Source organism: Eubalaena glacialis, chromosome 12 (assembly GCF_028564815.1).
Source record: "Eubalaena glacialis isolate mEubGla1 chromosome 12, mEubGla1.1.hap2.+ XY, whole genome shotgun sequence".
Taxonomy (NCBI): Eukaryota; Metazoa; Chordata; class Mammalia; order Artiodactyla; family Balaenidae; genus Eubalaena; species Eubalaena glacialis.
The window spans coordinates 40093875-40108364 of record NC_083727.1 but is presented as its reverse complement, the minus strand read 5'-3'; the positions used below and the strand labels follow the sequence as shown (position 1 = coordinate 40108364).

At 35.4% G+C, this 14490-nt stretch overlaps 1 protein-coding gene and 1 long non-coding RNA gene across 2 annotated transcripts in view; one reads left to right on the top strand and one right to left on the bottom strand.

Annotated features, from left to right (window-relative positions):
• LOC133102562 (uncharacterized) overlaps nt 1–14490 on the bottom strand; it is a 149509-nt gene that overhangs the window by 98382 nt on the left and 36637 nt on the right. The gene's annotated exons all lie outside the window — the stretch shown is intronic.
• Nucleotides 11105–11447, top strand: LOC133102080 (metallothionein-1E). Its single transcript, XM_061207028.1, has one exon. It carries the CDS (start codon nt 11169–11171, stop codon nt 11352–11354), a length of 186 nt encoding a protein of 61 aa, XP_061063011.1. The 5' UTR covers nt 11105–11168; the 3' UTR covers nt 11355–11447.

The following is a 14490-nucleotide window of genomic DNA, read 5'->3' as shown; positions in this document are numbered from 1 at the left end:
GAAGTCTTCTCTAAAGAAGAGATATTTGAACTGAGCACATGATATAAGATAAAACCAGCTGCAAAAGAATATGCTAGAAAAACTTTCTAGGATGAAGAAGTAAGCTTTTTGATATGTAAGGAATGTCAAAAAGACTCAGTGTGGCCACAATATGAGAAATGGAAAGCAATGTAGCAATGAGTTGAGAGTTAATCAGAAGCTAATATTTTTAGGGACATATAGTTCATAAAAATATGTTTAAAATTTTTACTAATGCAATGAAAGGCCATTGGAAGTGTCTAAGTGGAGGAATGACATAATCTGATTTAGCATTAAAAGATTATTTTGGTTGTTCTGTAGATAATTGGCTATAAGTGGGCAATAATGCAAACAGAGAGACCAGATGGAAATTATTGCAAGATCCAGGGAAGAGATGATGGTCCTCTAGGACCAGAATAGTATGTGAAGATGAAAGGAGAGATTGAATCTGGGATATAGATATTGGAGGTGGGGCTGGCAGAACTTGCTGCTGATGGATTGGGTATGAGGACTAAGACAAAGAGAACAGTTAAGTGTAGACCTGGCATTGCATTAGCTGGACCTTAGGTTGGAAGCCTAGTCCTGACAACTGACAGCTGTGAAATCACTGATAAGTATTTTACCATTCTGAGACTCTGTTTTCTCATCTTTGAAATCAGGATAATAATGTCTAGAACTAATAGTATTCAAAAAGGTAAATTTTACGCCATGTCTAGTAGAGTGCCTCAAACTCAATAGGTGTTTAATAAATACAATAATTTCAAGGACTTTAATAAATAGGTATTCAAAGAACTACAATTTATTATGTAGTACATTGTGACTTCTACAAGGCATTTAATAAAATCTCTCCTGATATTTGATGAAAGGTGAAAAATTCTTGAACTTGGTGATAGTACTTAGACATAGTCATATCTGATTGACTGATTGTACCAAACATTGAAGACTGGCCTGCTGCCATCTGGAAGGCTATCTGTCTGTCTGCTACAGTGCCCATACCTCCATCCTTGGCCAGGCAAATGTTCAACATTTGATTAACACTTGGATGAAGAAGGTGAAGACATGACTATCAAGGTTATAGATGACACAAGACTAGAAGAGAGAGTTAATAGGAGAGATGTTGTAATCAGGACTCAAAATATTCTCAACAGGCTGACAGCATGGGTCAGAAAAAACAAGGAGAAATTTAAGAGCTAGAAACATGAAGTTCTACATTTCTGTTTTAAAAAAAAAATTAACCTCACACATACAGGATTAGCAGCAATTCATGTGAAAGGATTTGGCAGTTAGAGTTGACTGCAAGGTCAGAATGAACTTGTAGCATGATTTAGCTGCTAAAATAGTAAAAACAATTTTAAGCTTCATTAATAATAGTCCAGTGTCAAGGACAAGAGAAGAGATGGTTCTATTGTGTTCTGTTTTGATCAAAGCCATATGGATCATGTCCATTTTTTGAGGTCATGATTTATTCTTTTATTATTGAGTAGCTACAATGTATCATGTAAGATTGAGATCATAGGAGTACAAAATTATATCAAGCAGAGATCCTACTTTCAAGGATGTCACAGTAGAGTAAGAGAGAACTGACATATGTGTAAATAACTGACATACAAGGGAGAAAGAGATCAATGCCGCAAGGAAGATAGCAATAAAAAAAACAATGCAGATGTTTGGGATAGATATTGGTCACTATCAATTGTAGAAATCAAAGAAGTTGGATTACATTCCATAGGGAATGGGGCAGCCATTGGAAATGTTTGTATTGCAGAATGATATAATCAAAGCTGTGTTTCAAAAAAGAAAGGAAAAAGGAGCAAGAGAAACAATTTACCCAGCAATTTACACATTAATCCATATGATTCTCACAGTGTTGTGGTTGGAAAATTTAGCCACTTTAGGCAGAACCTGGAAAAACTGATAGAAATTGCAAGGAGACAGATTTTTATTTAATGTAATGAATTTCTATCCATCATGATGTTCAAGACAGAAGAACTGTTGATAAGCATGTCACCAGCCTTTTCACCGGAAGAGTTCAAGTAAAGAATGGATGGCCATGTCTCAAGCCCTGCTTGAGTTGATGCAGTGGTTGACCTTGGGATTTCCTTCCAGTCCTTGAGATCTTGGAAGTCTATGCTTTCATGGAGTGTCAACATGTTGTCAACTTAACATGGTGAACAAAATTATTTCTGTATTTTGCTAGCTTCCTATATGTCCTTTCTATTGTCCAAAAATACTATTATGCACCTTTAAACCTTATTATTGTTTTTTACTGCAAGATAATGTTAAGGATTTTTTCTAACTGCTTTTATGACATTGTTTTAATTCATTATTCATTACATTTTTATCAAATACCATTGATTTTCATTTTAGTCCCAACAGGAGCTCTTACCAAATTTAAAATGAGCTCCAGAATATTCATTTTAAAATATAGACCTATAAGATAAAAATTGGTATCCCAATTGGTACCACAAGTATATGTATTTGGGATTACCAATTAATAAAACCAATGGGATTAATCTGTTTTCTATGTTCCTTCTATGTTAAACATATACATAGCAATAGAAGAACAGAAATGGTGATTTGGCTTTCCAATTGATGACTTCAATTTCAAGGACAATGATGAAATATATTAGGAGATTGTATCACAAATTATTTTTGATTTCTTAACATTTTTACAAAACAATGTTTTTTCAAGTTTGTGTTAGCCTAGTGTTCATTCTTAATATTGTCCATAAAATACAAAAGCATAGGCAACAAAAACATGTGTCTACCAATTTTTTACACTGGAGAAAGTAAAAAATCAATCATCGTGCTGTCACAGGCAAGGAAACATCCAGGAAACAACAGGAAAGGGGACCACAGCACAGGTTTGTAGTGATAAATTACACCACGGCAGTGGTCTGATTAATGGCTTCTCCACATAACATTGCAGAATGAAAAAGAAAACTGCAGGTTTTCATTAGGGAGTGTTTTTAGTAGACCCAGAGGTACAGTGAGAGGAAGAACGTGTATGAGAAGTTTCTTTCTTTAAAAAATTTGTTAACAGAAAACTTACTCTGAGAAAATTAAACTTATGCTTGTTCTTTATTTATAAAGAATTTGTTTTTAAATTGCCAGTTTAAGTAAAATCTGTGTTGTCTTCTAGAATTATAAAGTACAAGAAAATATAATTCAGCTAGAAAAAGAAAAGTATAACTGACAATACGTGTGATATTTAAAGGCATCTTTTACTGACAAATAAAAATTGGGATCAGATCATGTTAAATAACAAAAAAGGTTAACACAACTCTGAAATTGTTAGCAATTCCCTGTTTGTAAAAGTGACTCCCGGTTTGATTTTTTATTAAAAAAAATTTATTTTTTACGATTTTCAAAATTTGATTTTTAATGTAATGTCCCAATTAACCCTCCTTTTCAGCAGCAAGACTGCCAACCCCTAACGGTGAAACTATGTTTCCTTGTTTTTGATGACCTTGATCGTTTTGAGAAGTACTGCACCATTTTTAGAATGTCTTTCAGTTGAGATTTGTCTGATATTTTCTCCATGTTTAGACTGGGATTAGGAGGAAGAACAGAAAGGCAAAGTACACTTTTCACCACATCATATCAAGAGTTCATACTATCAACATGACTTACCACCTTAGATGTTAACCTTGATTATATAGCTGAGGTAGAGTTTGTCAAGTTTCTCCACTATAAACTTACTCTTTTTCTCCCTTTTCAAACTGTTTTGAAAAAAAAGTCACTATGTACAGCACACACTTAAAGGAGTGAGGAGTTATGTTTTGTTTACTAAAATCTAAAAAATCATTCTAAAATTTAATCACAAATTTCCTAGGAAAGCTGCAGCAACGTAATGGTAGCACCTCAGCATGCCATCACCTTTGACACAGAAATAACAACACGTCAGCCAATGCTGTCATAGTTGGGTACTCTCTCAGCTTCCACCCACATGGCTTCTAAGAGCAGCCATGACCCCAGGATCTGGGCCCAAATAGACATGAATGTACTGAATGAGTCTATAAAGCAGAATAGATGCCAAAATTGTATAACTCAATAGGTGCTCTTCCTTGTCTTTAGTTCTTTTGCTTAGTTTGCTAAAATTTCCCCTACTTTTCAATTAATTTCTGGTCATCCTCTCTTTCCACTATTCTTTTCGTACTCTGCCTTATTTCATAATCATCTTATTCCCAAGTCTCCTTTTACAGGTCATTTATAATGACTTAGCAAAAAATCTAACCAGATAAACCTTAAGCAACATCATGTTGATCGTGCCCTATTTCTATGGATTGCTGATCACACCCCTATGCCTCATGTGCTGAAGTTGAAATATTAAATTTCTTTGAACAAAGAGTAAAACAGCAACTATTTCCATGGTGACACCATTACCAATTAATTTTAGACAATGCATACTTTATATAATAAAACCTTGATAACATCAGTTTTCTGTGTTTTCTTCCAAAAATATGTGCTGGAGTATATTATCCCCATGCTCTAAAATCAGATGCTGAAGAAAAAAGAAATGGTCGCTGACATCAAGGAACTTGCAGACCAGTAGGCAAGCAGTTAGCTACCTACATGGTATAACTGCAAGTTACCAATGACAAATAGTTTCTCTGCCTTTATTCTGAAATTCCAGTCATGACCACAACTCCTTTTGTAAATGTTATATTAAAAAGTGACCTAATACTAATAATGAAAGAATTACAAATTAAATAATAATGTACCTTTTTTAAAAGCCTGATTGAAAATGATTTAAAGATTGGAAACATACAGTGCTGTTAGGGTGCGGTTCTACTATGAATTGATGGCTTACATTCTTTGTTTTTAATTAGTTTGTTCATCTCTTTTATCTGTTTGTGGGAGCTCTTTATTTGGTTTACAGTTCTTTTATCTATTATAGATTTCAGATTTTTCTGATGTTTGTCTTTTTTAACATATCTATAACATTTTTTCTATTGAAAGAATTTCAATTTCATATGGCCAAATTTATTAATATTTTCCTACAGGATTCTACCTTATTATTTTAACATTCTTACTAAAATATTAAATAGAAAATATAGTTCATGTATAAAATATATATAAACTATATAAACAATATAATTCTAATTCTGTAAAAATAAAACAAACAGAAAGATAAGGAGGAAGGAAATTATGCTCCCCAAATTTTCCAAACTTTCTTTAGTTAATGCATATTATTCTTATAATCAGAATAAGCTATAAATGGAACGTATTTTTAATGTACTGATGTGTCTCAAAGAGAAAATGCATGAGCCCTCTAGCACTTACAGTCATTTCAGCATGGAAAGGCCAGTATCCTTGGAAACAGAGCTTAGGGTAGGTGAATTGTAAGCAAATGACGGGAGAGAGTCCAATTTTCCTATTGGGATAGACATCTCTCCTCTGCCAAGACTGGTAAGGCTGCTATACAGTGGGGACATAAGAGAAAGGACACTGAACAGCTGAGAGGTAAAAAGAACCAAGAAGAAAAAATGAAACGTTGAGTAAATGCTACATCACTTCTTTTATTCATATTCGAATGAAGGCCCTCTTTTCAGTTGGTAACAGAAATCTGTAAATAATTTGGGAAAGGCAGTTGAAGGTTATTATCTTTTTTCTTAACAGACACTAAATGCTTCTGAGTCTGTAAAATGCAGCCATTTAGACCACAGGGATCAAAGAAAATGTGAGCGTTTTAAAGCAGTGTCATTCAACAAACGACCAGCACTACCCAAATGGGAAGAAAACTGCTGCCTGGACAGAGAAAGGAAAGACTCAAAAGAACTCTGACCAAGAACAGATTGTACCTAGGAGGCTTAGGAATTATCTTCAGACCAAAAGACAGCTATGTGTCTATGTGTCTAATAGTCTAAGCTGTGACTTTTCAGCCAGCCGGGTCACTGTGGTGGTGAAGAGTCTGGCATTAAGAGTACGTGGGCTCTGAAGCTAGTCTCAGTTTCCCCACGTATTTACTCACTGTGTGACTTTCAGCAAGTCACTTAACTTCTCCAGGTCGCAGTGTCCTCATGTGTAAACTGCGGATAACACCAGGGCTGGCACACAGGATGGATGACCGTAAGGAGGGCTGGAGATGATGCCTATTAAGGAGCACGCACAGCTCTTGCCTAATCGCATGCACACAGACCAACCAACGCCGACACCCGGTGAGTGCTCAGTAAGTTGTTGAAGGAATGAACAGAAAGCACCCAAGAATTAGCTAACATGAGTTACTGTTTCAGGAAGGAAAGTAGCAGGTACACAGAAGGAATACTGCTACACAGAAGGAATACTGCTCTGAGCGAGTGTGGTACCGAAGATTGTAATGGAAGAGCTAGCATTTGACATGGCCTATGATGAATGGGATAGATTTGAAAAGATAAAGAGCAAGAGAAGTGATGAAAAAAATAGAATGAGTAGAAACATTTGGATGAGGCTACATAAATCATTTCTGACTCAAGCAAATAGAGAATGGCAAGAGATAAGGCGGAAAGTATAGGAAAAGTTGGGTAGGGCACAGGGAGATAACACAGAATAAATAATACTCTATTATTTAAAGTTAGGTGGTGAATTCACAAAGGTTTTATCATCATCATTGTGCTTCATAACTTACATATATAGCATGTATATTTATTTGTATGTATCAAATATAAAATAAGGTGTCTTAAGTGGGCAAGGGCTGGAGAGGAAGGATTGGCATGTCAAATTGCCAAGTGAAGGGAAGGTGCCTACATTTCTGTTTAATGGAAGAAAACTCTTATCCCATGTTTCTGGTACAGCTAGCTCCTCTACTTCTCTGTTAACATTTTGCAGCTGTCCTTGTGGACTTAATAATATGATATAAATTTATTCAGATAAATTATGAATAAAGCTGTAAAAGAAGTGTGTTGTTATATTTTCTACACTTCTCAGAAATTTGAGACTCCTTCTTTACCAATCCCTTACCATATTTCTAGACATTACTGCTTCATCACATGACTGAGTGTAAGATATAGCTCACAACTAAAGTGACCAAAAGTGAAAAAAGTGTACAATAGCCTCTACTGGTTTCCTGCTGTTTGATTGACATAATGCATTTTTGCTGAGAAGCTGACTTAAAACTCAGCCTGTTTATCAGCATTTTCTTTTGACAACTTTAACATTTTAACGAATTAAAACATGATGCATAATGATGCATAACCTTTAGTTTCAGAATACTTTTGCATAGAGTTACTCCATAAAAATGAGGAGTTTGCTCAAGATGGAATGAGGGCTCCACTTGCCCAAGGGGCAAAGTTGGAAGGAAGCTAAATTGTGTTGGAGGGGAGCAGGACTGAGCATGGGGAGAGATGAAGGCAGTCAACATGGTAGGGAGGTCATGCTGAGACCAGCAGTTCTGGATAAAAATGAAGAGAGAAACTTTAGAGTGGGCCTAGGGCCAATGTTTGGGGAGAGGAAGGAAGAGCACTGAAGAGGCAGTTACAGGAAAGGCCAGAAGAATTTTAAACAAGAAACAGATTTACACTTAAGCAAAATGTGACCATTTGTACCCCCACTAAGTGAAGGAAATTTGGATATGGAGAACTGATACAGGCCTGCCCTTCCTAAGTGCCTGCAAATTCACTGCAAATTGATACCAGAGCCATTAGAGCCTGGTTGTTAAAATATAACAATAATACCAGTAAAAGTACGAGTAGTGATTATTTACTGAGGTGCTTCTGTGAGCCAGGACTGTGCTAATTGCATTACATAGATGAGCTCCCTTCTTCTTCCAACAACCTGTGAGGCGGGTGTGTTAATCCCCACTTTGTAGATGAGGATAACGAAACCCAGAAGAGTTAAGTAACTTGCCCAAGTTCACAGGATTAGTGAGTCCTTAGGGAAGGTGGAAGTTGCCAGAGACTTCAAGAGTTTTCTGTGTATGTTCAGGGCACTCCCCACCACATTCTATCACTTTTACAAAGTCGTCTTCATAATTTTGGCTTGCGTAACTCTTAAAAGAATTCCAAAAACACTTCTATTCCCTGGCACATTTATAAGTTAACATCTGTATTTTTTCAAAGCTTAAATAGTTATAAATGTGGTAATTTCTGATGCAGTTTAAATATAGACATTTTAAAATAAACTTTTTTCACTTTAATCTATCCAATGTAACATATATTGCAGCGTTTTAACACCAATCATTGCTCATTTTTAAAAGACATGAGCAAATTTTTTTAAGTTACTATTTTGACCTCTTCCCTCTCTCTCTTTGAACTCATATTTCCATCCCACTTTCCCCCACATAATTTTATTCTATTGTAACATTTCTTTATGCTTAAAATCACTCTAACCTACTTTGCTGTAACATATATTTGAATGTTTTTCATTTAACTTTCTATTACTTCAGGTTGTGAGTTAAAACATTTTTTTAAGATTTATTTTTTTCGAATATTATAGGTGTACAATTGACCAAAACAATATAAGTATAATCTAAACATTGATAGTTATTATAATAAAGTACAATTTTATGAGGAATACGTTGTTTAATAATAAAATGGATGGAGATTTCTTCCAACTGGTTGATGCGTTCATGAATAAATATTTCTTGTTGCTAGAGTGAGTAAGGATTCAGTAAAAATAGAGTAAAGAAGAGAAAGTATTTGGCCACTTTAGGGCGTGGCTTGCCAAAGGTGTATTAGTCATTGTTTTTAAGTCTTATATAACACACATCATATTAAATTGATCAAAATCTAACATGAATTGATAAATGAGGAAAAAGTGGTGAGGAGTGACAGTGGACAGAAGACTTTTGCCCATGTTAAGAAAAAATAGTGAAGAAATAGTTTTATCTACAAGTAGGAAATAGTGTTGAAGAAAATATAGAATATTATTTTATATTATAATGTTAACTTTTATAAATTATTCATTTAACTTATTTTTCTTACACTTGCAGATTTAATACTGATTCATCAGTAGATTTGAAACATGTTAGCTCCTTTTCCATGAAAAAAATATAACTGAGACACGGATGGCACCTTAATAAAGAAAGAACACTTCCTAGACACTCACTGATATTTAGGACTATCAACTGTCTTTTTTTTTATTTGTCACCATGAAGTTGCTTTTTTTTTTACTCTCTGGGACAATATTCCACGGTGAGATTAGAGATTAGGATGTTTTTCTTTTTAAAGCGGGAAGAATGGTAGATGTGAAAGGAAAGAGAGAAAGCAGAACCCACATGACATCCCTGACTAGAAATTGAGTCCCTAAGACTCTCCAGAGCAATGAATCCCTTGGAAAGTCTTCAGATATCCCAGGAGTATGCATGCCCAAGTTGGAAGGCTGCTGACATATGTTACTAAACATGTTGGGAAAGGAGAGTGGAAAGAATATCAACTTTAGAATCAATCAGATATTGGCTGAAATCCTCCTGTTAATGCTCATAACTTGTGTGATCTTAAGTACATTACTTAAACTGTGAGTCTCAGGTTTCTAATAGTAAAAATGAAAATCATAATTCTGAACACCCAGGATTGTTGAGAGAATAAATGGGACAATGCGTGTAAATCCCATAAAGTAGTGCCTGGAAAAAGCACTCAAGAAATATTAATTTACTTTTAACAAATTTTTTCACTTCTTAACAGAAATAATGGTAGTTAACTTATTCCACAAGATCTATTGAGGATTTTAAAAGGTAACTTCAGATTTGGTTTTCTTCCCCACTAAAATGTCAGAAGTTTTTATTTATCAAGAAGTTTGAATATTTAATTCAACAAATAATTATTGAGTTTTTATCATGTGCCAGACACAGTTCTAGGTGCCTGGGTCGCAAAAATCAAAAAGACACAGTTCCTGGACTCAAGTAGCTCACAGTTTGGGCACAGAGATGAACATACATACTAACTATATTATAATGAGTTAACTAGTTACTATATTTAGGATATTTTACTGAACTGTTAAGAGAACAATTTCATTAAAAAGATGAGAAGAGCTACTGAATTTTAATGGTGTGTGCATAAATGGGAAGAAGGAAAGTGGAGACAGAGTATATGGACTACTTAATCAAGAAATTTAAATCAAAATGGAAGAGAATGATGAAATTGGTTGAGCAGAAGTCAGAGTGAAGGGATGTGAAAGATGCTAGTATATTTATAGACCTAGCAAGAGGGACTGGTACCTAAGATAGAGAATCTACAATGCAGAGGCAAAAGTGAAGGTGAATAATGTGTGGTTCCCACAAGTGGTTGGAAACAATGATATTAGAGTAGAGTTGGAAGACAGGAAAGGAAGATAGGTAAGGAAGGCAAAACAGGAGATGTAAATGTTGGTTACTGGCACTGGATTCCTGGTACCAAGTCACAGCTGATACCCATCTCTCAATGAAGAGACATCCTGCTTCTGCCATCCTTATGCCAGATCCATCTGCAACATCACCACTCGAAGTACACTGATTTTGGAAGTGAAACTTTAACGATTAACATAAACAAATGATAAAAACAAGTTAATCAAAATAATAAAATTGTCAAAGAACTCTTTATATTGATTTTATTTAGACTTTCCCTGCCCAGTGCAATCCACAGACTAGGATCTTATAGCTTACAATACTTAGGATTCCTCTATCTCTAGTAGAAGTACTTACTTATAGATTGCATATCCCTCACCAACAATTCCTTCTTATGTTTTCTCACCCAACCACAGCCAAGGATACATGATCCCCAAATCTTAACCCATGTCTTAGTGATTTTCTAGAAGCATAAAAGGGTAAACCTGTTTGGAGTATGTGTGGAGGGTTCTAAGGAAAAAGAAAAGCATAGCCTTTTTTTAAGTACATTATGTTCACTAATTCTGTCCTTAATGCAATAGATCTTAAGAAAGTTACTGATATATTATGCATGAGAAATGGGAGGATTGAGGGTGTGTGGCAATTTTATAGTTCTCTGTAGGAAAAAAAAAATGTTTAAATTATGTGTTTGTAGGCTTAGAATTATACCAGATATCCAGACGTTATTTTGTTCTTTCTTCATGAAAAATTCTTTTAAAAATCTACCGAAAGTAATCCTTGTCTAGTTGTCTTCCCTAAATGAAACATGTATGCTTGAACTTGGAATAAAAGTTAAATCAGGACACGCCCCCCACCGGACCAGTGAAGCGGCTGCGCCCCTTGCTTTGGACCTCGGGCCTCACTTCTCCTCCAGATGGACCCCAAGTGCTCCTGCCCCACTGGCGGCTCCTGCAGCTGCGCTGGCTCCTGCACCTGCAAAGCCTGCAGATGCACCTCCTGCAAGAAGAGCTGCTGCTCCTGCTGCCCCGTGGGCTGCGCCAAGTGTGCCCAGGGCTGCGTCTGCAAAGGGGCCTCGGACAAGTGCAGCTGCTGTGCCTGATGTCGCCGAGAGCCTGCCCCGGCTGTCAACAGAGCAACCAGGACGAACCTGCATTTTACCGATTTTCATACAACCGGACCTGACGCTACATTCCTTTTTCTATCAAATATGTGAGTTGTAATAAAAGTTGTTGACTTTAAAAAAAAAAAAAAAAAAAAAAAAAAAAAAAAAGTTAAATCAGAATTAAATATATATCTAAGTCAAGCTGAGTAGTTTTCAAGTTTGAAAGTACTAACATGTGATTTAACAATAATAACCAAAATTAATTCTGTTTAGATGATGATGTCTGGATCTCAAGAAAAATAGAGATAACTTTGTCATTGAATTCTCACTTTGAATGTTATACATTAGTTAAGTATCTAAAAGTAAGCTAAGCAGGGAAAAATAAATGTTATATTTAATAATAAAACAATAGTTTGATATTAATCACTGATTACTCTTTAATGTACACTGGGCTACATATTTAATATAAACCATATTATTTAATCCTCCCAACTATCCTGATATATCCCTGTTTTCTATATGGGGAAATGGATTCTTAGAAAATAAAGTGATTTGTATAAAATCAAAGACCTGGTAAGTGGCTGAGCTGAATTTTGAACCCGTGTGGTCTGACTTTAAAGTGCAAGTTCCATCACTTAAGCATTATTTTGTAAAATGTCAGGAGTAAATAACTATAGCTCATGTATAGAACTCACCCACAATATGCACCAAAAAGCAAAATAATAATAATAATAATAATGACATGAAGGTAGCAGCAACCTCTTGATGAACTCGTAGGACCTATTATATGGCTCATGTTATATAAGAATTCAGTAAAAATGTTCTCAGTGTGAGCTATGAAAACACTTTAGGTTGCACTCTGCAACCCAATAGATTAAAATCAGCCAGTTTACAAAGAGCAGCCTAAGATGTGATGTAGCCCTATTAGGTTTCAGTAAATAAAGAGGTCAGGAGGAGATAGTTTCCATATGAGCAAAGAGGATTTGTTTCCTAGAGCATGATGTTAATGCTGTTCTGGGAAGCCTATAGGGTTTTTCACAAACTTTCACAAACTCTGAAGGGAAAAGTGAATTGAATGCCAAAAAGACTACTCAGAAATCTCCAAGTTTACAAAGAAAGCCCTTGATTCACATATTCATTGCTACAGTACCTAATATTTGCCAAACACAGTGCTTTGCCTAGAAATTGGAACCCTGAGCAGTGTTGGTGGGATTGTAAAATGGTACAGGCATTGTGGAAGACTGTCTGGTGGTTCCTCAAAAAATTAAAAATGGAATTACCATTAAATTGAGAGAAATAAAACACTCCATCAGGACGCCCTCATCTTCTGCTCTAGTGGGAGTTAATTGTTACAGGTTTCTGAACAACAGTTTGTTTTTATGACTCAATACAAGTCACTTTGACTTGCTCTGCATTGTGGAAATGAGGGCCTCCAGTAGCTTTGGTGTTTACATTTTGTACTAACCTGGCTCCACCTTAGCCCCTTGTCCATAAATGCAGGGAAGATACTCAATGACCTATACTGGGTAAATTGTTGGCCCTAGCCAATGAACAGTGGCTGCAAGAGAAGAGTTAAATAAGCACATGGAAGGTTCTTTGGGAATCACATGATTAGAAAAGGATGATGCACTGTTGCCAAAAGATGCAGCAGGGAGGTGCTGCACAGTCCAAACAATAGGTGTTGAACAGATACAACAAGTCCCTTTACATGTGTTACCTTTGACACAAGTTTTATAATCCATCATAAGGAGATAATCAAAAATTTTGATAAGTTCCTGCACAGATATTTATCATAAGAAAAAACTGGTTTGTGTACACACATACACACATACAAATTATAGCACAGCCACCTCATAGGAGTGACCTAAACTTTACATTTTTCATAACATTGCTCACCATCAATGGGAAAGAATGTGACAAAGAGAGACCAAAGCCCGCCCATGAATATTTTCTGGCTCCCCGATCTTCACATGTGGCCTCATACAGCCAGATAAGCAAGACTGAAAAGTTGTATACCTCCAGCAATTTAAATGTATTTAGGAATAATTGACCATATTTTCCCCCAAAGGATATCTCAGAGAAAATGGTAGAATGATAAGAGTAACACCATATTTGGAGATTATGGCAACCAAAATTTCATCACTTTCACGCTTTCCTTCAAGAATATGTTAAGAAAATCAGTTACAAAAGGGCTGTATGTCAAAAATCTTATAAATTAGGAAAAAACCTTGACAAACTAGGAAAATATTTCCAACAAATATTGCAAACCAAGTTAAAAGGTCGTCTACAAATATTTAGGTGTAATATTATGGAGCATACATAGCCATAATAAATTAATAGATAAAGAGGATGTTACAGCACATTTCCCTGTTGAGAAAGAGAGAGAGAGAGACAGAAAGAGAAAGAGAGACAGAGGCAGACAGAGAGACAGAGAGAGGGAGAGCTGTACCTATAGCTGGGGGAAAAGATTAAAAATTTAAAAAGAAAAAAAACCTTGTGTACAAAACTCTTAACATCTTTCTGGAGGAGGTGTAGAAATGAGATTTCTATGTAGCAAATCAATGGTACTTACATTTTGTTTTAATATATCACAATAAGCATAAACAAAAAACTATTCTTAATACCACTTTCAATGTGTCAGACATTGTTTTAAGGGCTTCACATATATTAACTCATTTAATCTTCATGACTACCCCATAGGGTAAGTCGTGTGATTATCCCATTTACAGAGAGGTTTAGTAATTGCTCAAGATCCTCAGCTGATACCTGGCAGAAGTCTAGACTGTTCTGACTCCGTGATCAAATTCATAACACAGGCTGTTACTCTGAGTGAACTTACAAATCTGTTTCATCATTCTACAGCATGGGAATACGTTTTAAAACAATTTATTGAACATTTTATACTTTGTGTTTTCTGCAAAAAACAAAGCAGTGGTATTTTACCACAGGGAAAGTTCATGCTTAAAGCCCATCCACTCTGAGGAGATTATTTCCATATTATATTTATAAAGAGTCTAAAAAACACAAACTTGTTATTTTGAAAGATTTTTCATTTTTCTAACTTTCTAAATCATGTTTCATATGAAGATAAACCATTATACTCTAGGATTGCTTGGACGAAAGCTTTGAAAGC

Coding starts and splice junctions, on each gene's coding strand:
- LOC133102080 (XM_061207028.1), top strand. CDS start 11,169: ATGGACCCCAAGTGCTCCTGCCCCACTGGCGGCTCCTGCAGCTGCGCT.